The sequence below is a fragment of the Perkinsus marinus genome (genome assembly GCF_000006405.1).
Source record: "Perkinsus marinus ATCC 50983 genomic scaffold scf_1104296952170, whole genome shotgun sequence".
Classification (NCBI taxonomy): domain Eukaryota; phylum Perkinsozoa; order Perkinsida; family Perkinsidae; genus Perkinsus; species Perkinsus marinus.
In genome coordinates, this window is record NW_003208979.1 from 1 (window position 1) to 3,457 (window position 3,457).

At 53.3% G+C, this 3,457-nt stretch overlaps 2 protein-coding genes across 2 annotated transcripts; both read left to right on the top strand.

The window, feature by feature from the left end:
- Window positions 1-197: 197 nt before the first annotated feature.
- On the top strand, window positions 198-564 carry Pmar_PMAR001646 (hydroxyproline-rich glycoprotein precursor, putative; the record flags this gene model as incomplete). Its single annotated transcript, XM_002777172.1, has 2 exons — window positions 198-323; window positions 369-564. Coding segments are annotated over 2 exons (322 nt in total), but the record flags the coding sequence as incomplete, so codon positions are not given.
- Window positions 565-1,669: 1,105 nt separating this feature from the next.
- On the top strand, window positions 1,670-3,423 carry Pmar_PMAR001647 (conserved hypothetical protein; the record flags this gene model as incomplete). The annotated part of the gene is made up of 10 exons (XM_002777173.1): window positions 1,670-1,810; window positions 1,855-2,024; window positions 2,066-2,209; window positions 2,253-2,357; window positions 2,409-2,530; window positions 2,575-2,735; window positions 2,784-2,917; window positions 2,959-3,069; window positions 3,128-3,267; window positions 3,318-3,423. Coding segments are annotated over exons 1-10 (1,314 nt in total), but the record flags the coding sequence as incomplete, so codon positions are not given.
- Window positions 3,424-3,457: the final 34 nt, after the last annotated feature.

Consider the following 3,457-nt stretch of genomic DNA (forward strand, 5'->3'; position numbering starts at 1 on the left):
AGGCTTAGTAGTGGTTTGGGGTAGGGAATGTTAAGGATGAGAACGCAGCAGGCCCGGGAGATGATGACTATGAAACGCAGAAGTTGATCGAAGAGTCTAACTCGAAGAAGGGAATGGGGTTCAACCCTTATGCCAAGCAGGCGGATCGACTGTAGTACTGGGGAGCTCCTAGTAGTAGGGGAGAGGTGGCGTGGTAGGTACGGGAAGTCTAACACGACGGTGCTGGGGGAAGATGGCGTTACTCGAGAGGTGGTGAAATTGGATGAGGATGATAATGTGAAGAAGGAGTTGGATGAAGAGGGAGACGATAATAGGGAGGAGTGGTAGGGCAGGTTGGGCAGCTGTTGAAGTGAACGGTCTTCACGTAGGGAGTATCGGCCGCCACCACGGAAGGTTTTAGGACCTGTCATGCCTGGTAGAGAGAGAGTGAAGGAGGAGCTGGAGGAGGAGGATCCGAGGGATGCTAAGGCAAGACGGAAGGCTGAGAAGAAGCTCGCTAAGAAAATCAAGAAGGATGAGAGGCGAGCTGAGAAGAAGAGGAGGAAGGAGCAAAGGGAGAGGTAGTAGTGGAGGTAGTGTGATGGACTGTAGTGTAAGAGCAGATCTGAGGACAGAGAACCCTCCAGGAGGCGGGCGTCGTCTAGGTCGAGGTCTCCTCTAAGGAGGTCTCGGCATGGTAGCAGTAGGAAGAGAGGTGAGATCGGGTGGTCTGGTGATGGGGGAGGGGTTGCTGTCTTGTAGCGCTTCCAACGTTTAATTCTGTATCAAGTAATGCAAAGCCCGTCGGTGCTTATCCATCGTGCTTTTTCGTTCTCATGCTTCACTCCTTGGAATGCTCTTCACGGCTGTAAGGATAGTCGAACCTTTTTAGATTCACCACGTGATGAGGATCGTCATCGTCATCATCATCACCATCGTAGGGAACGCGATGATTATGATGAGAGAGGACGTCGCTAAAGGCAACGCTTACTGACGTGCCTACGTCCATTATGTTCTCTTTGGAAGGAGGAAGGTAGACTGCAACATTGAAAGGTGGCAGTGTTGAGTAGTAGTGAAAAGTCAATTCACTGGGGTAGTTGCTATGCCATGCAACGTCCTGTTCGATACGAGCAGGCTCAGGGGTCCACGATAGAGCCCTACTGTTACTCACCATCACATGAACACCTTAGAGAGGCCTCGTCTCTAGTTATCAGGGAGGAGGGGAGAACACTGCGGCAGTCTGGGCGAATTGTCCGACATTGGCGGTCTTTGGTTCTATGGTTTCTGCCAAAGGAGTCTGCGGCTGGTGTAGTGAGGAGGTTGATCGGTAGTGGTCAACTGTTGGCCCGCCTACTCTATCACAGAGACCTCAGTTTCTTCATCTTGTCCCACCTCGGCTCTTCCCTGGGCCCACTGTTCAGAGCCTCGGTGGCGTGGGTAGAGGCCGACCAATGAGGCCACTTAATTCACAGCTCGTTGAACTCATGTGCATTGCAGTACTCTACTTCTTGTTGTGTTATCTCATGTTGATGATTGTGAAGGCAGTACGGCCGCTGATACCCGAGGGGCGCTGTCGTGCTGGGCCATTTCGCTGGGCTCCTACTAGCTTTCTTGTCTCCTTTTCTCTCGGCTTCTTTTCTGCAGCGCAACTCTGACCGAGGCCGTAGATTCTGGGGTAGTATCGTAGTCTCAACGACGGGTTTGCTAGCAATGGCTCTCCTCCGCTCGCCGAAAGAGATGCCGGACTTTATGGAGGTATCGGTGGAAGTCGCTGAGGCCATCACTAACAACAAACCAGTGGTGGCCCTCGAGAGCACCATCATCACCCATGGTGAGCTTGCTGATCTCAGACTCAACGCAATTGGGTATCCTTAGGCATGCCCTATCCGCAGAATTTGCAATCGGCCCTTGAGGTGGGGAGAGTCGTACGAGATGCCGGCAGCGTACCTGCCACTATAGCGCTCATGAGAGGGAAGGTTAAAGTTGGCTTGACTGAGGCGGAGATCAACGAGATCGCCGAGATGGGACCAAGCAAGTGCTCGAAGGTATTTCCTCGTCACCTCCCTTAGTCATGGTCTCTATGTAGGTCTCTATACGCGACATAGGGCTGTTGGTGGCCAATAAGGGTTATGGATCCACCACAGTAGCAGCTACTATGCGCATAGCCTCAATGGCTGGCATACGGGTGTTTGCTACTGGTGGTATTGGTGGAGTTCACAGAGGGGCCGAGGTAGAGGGAAGGTTCTCGTACTTGGTCGATACTTTGTTAGCAGTCAACATGGGATGTGTCTGCTGATCTCACTGAGTTGGGCTCTACTCCAGTAGCAGTAGTGTGTGCTGGTGCCAAAAGTGTACTGGATCTTCCCAAGACGCTTGAAGTGGGGGAAGTCTGTGGTCGTCTGCCTCAGCAGTGAGTGCTCCTCCTGTAGTTCCTCGAGACGCAAGGGGTGCCTGTCCTCGGTTGGGGTACGGATATTTTCCCGGCATTCTTCACCCGGGATAGTGGTCTTCGGACCTCTGGTGTTGTGGACGATGCTGATCATGCTGCGAGGTAGGTGACAGGAGTTCTTTGGAGGAGGTAACGGTGGAGTTCAGAATTCTGGCAGCCTCCGACCGCTTCTTCTCGTCACCACGTTACAGACGTCCAGGATGCGTCATAGCATGCCCAGTACCGGAGGCAGGAGCTGCTGATATGAAAAGGATAGAAGAGTGCACTGAGGCGGCGTTGAAGGAAGCTGAGGGGAACGGTGTTCAAGGTGAGTGGGGAAGGTCTGCTGCTGGGGATGGTAGGAGTCTCTCTGAAGGCGCTGATGTAACTCCCTTTCTGCTCAAGAGGATCAACGAGTTGACGGGTGGAGAGAGCTTAGCGGCTAATCTGTGTCTTATTAAGAACAATGCAATGGTCGCCAGCCAGATAGCAGTAGCCTATCATCAGAGGGTAGTATCCTTTCCTGGTAACAGTCTACAGTGTTGATGTAGTTCTTCCGGCAAAGAGGCGTGGCGGCAGGCCCTGGGGCGGTGGCGGTGTTGGGAGGGATAGCAATGGACATCACTGCTAAGGCAAGTGACCCAACGAGTGCAGGGGCTCAGGTGAGACTATCCATGGGCTGTGTAGTCGTGGGAAGGGGCTCTGTGTCGTTGATATCAGGAGTCTACTGTCCCAGGGTTTCTGTCGATGTCCACTGGAGGCGTCGGCCTCTCCTTGGCAGAGAGCATGGCGATGTTGGGGGCGACACCTGGTCTTATCTCAGCTGTCGGTCGGGATAGCCATGGGGAAGCCTTGATGCAGTAGGGATGGTCTGCGCTGGGTCCACGATGGGGAGGTGGGATACTCTCAGGCGTCTTCGGCAGATAGGGGTGCCTACCACCAATGTGAAGGAGTTGACCAGCGAGTCCACTGGTACATGTACCCTAGTACTTGACGGTCGTGGAGAGCTTATATCGGTAGTAGTAGTAGTAGTATTAGTAGTAGTAGTAG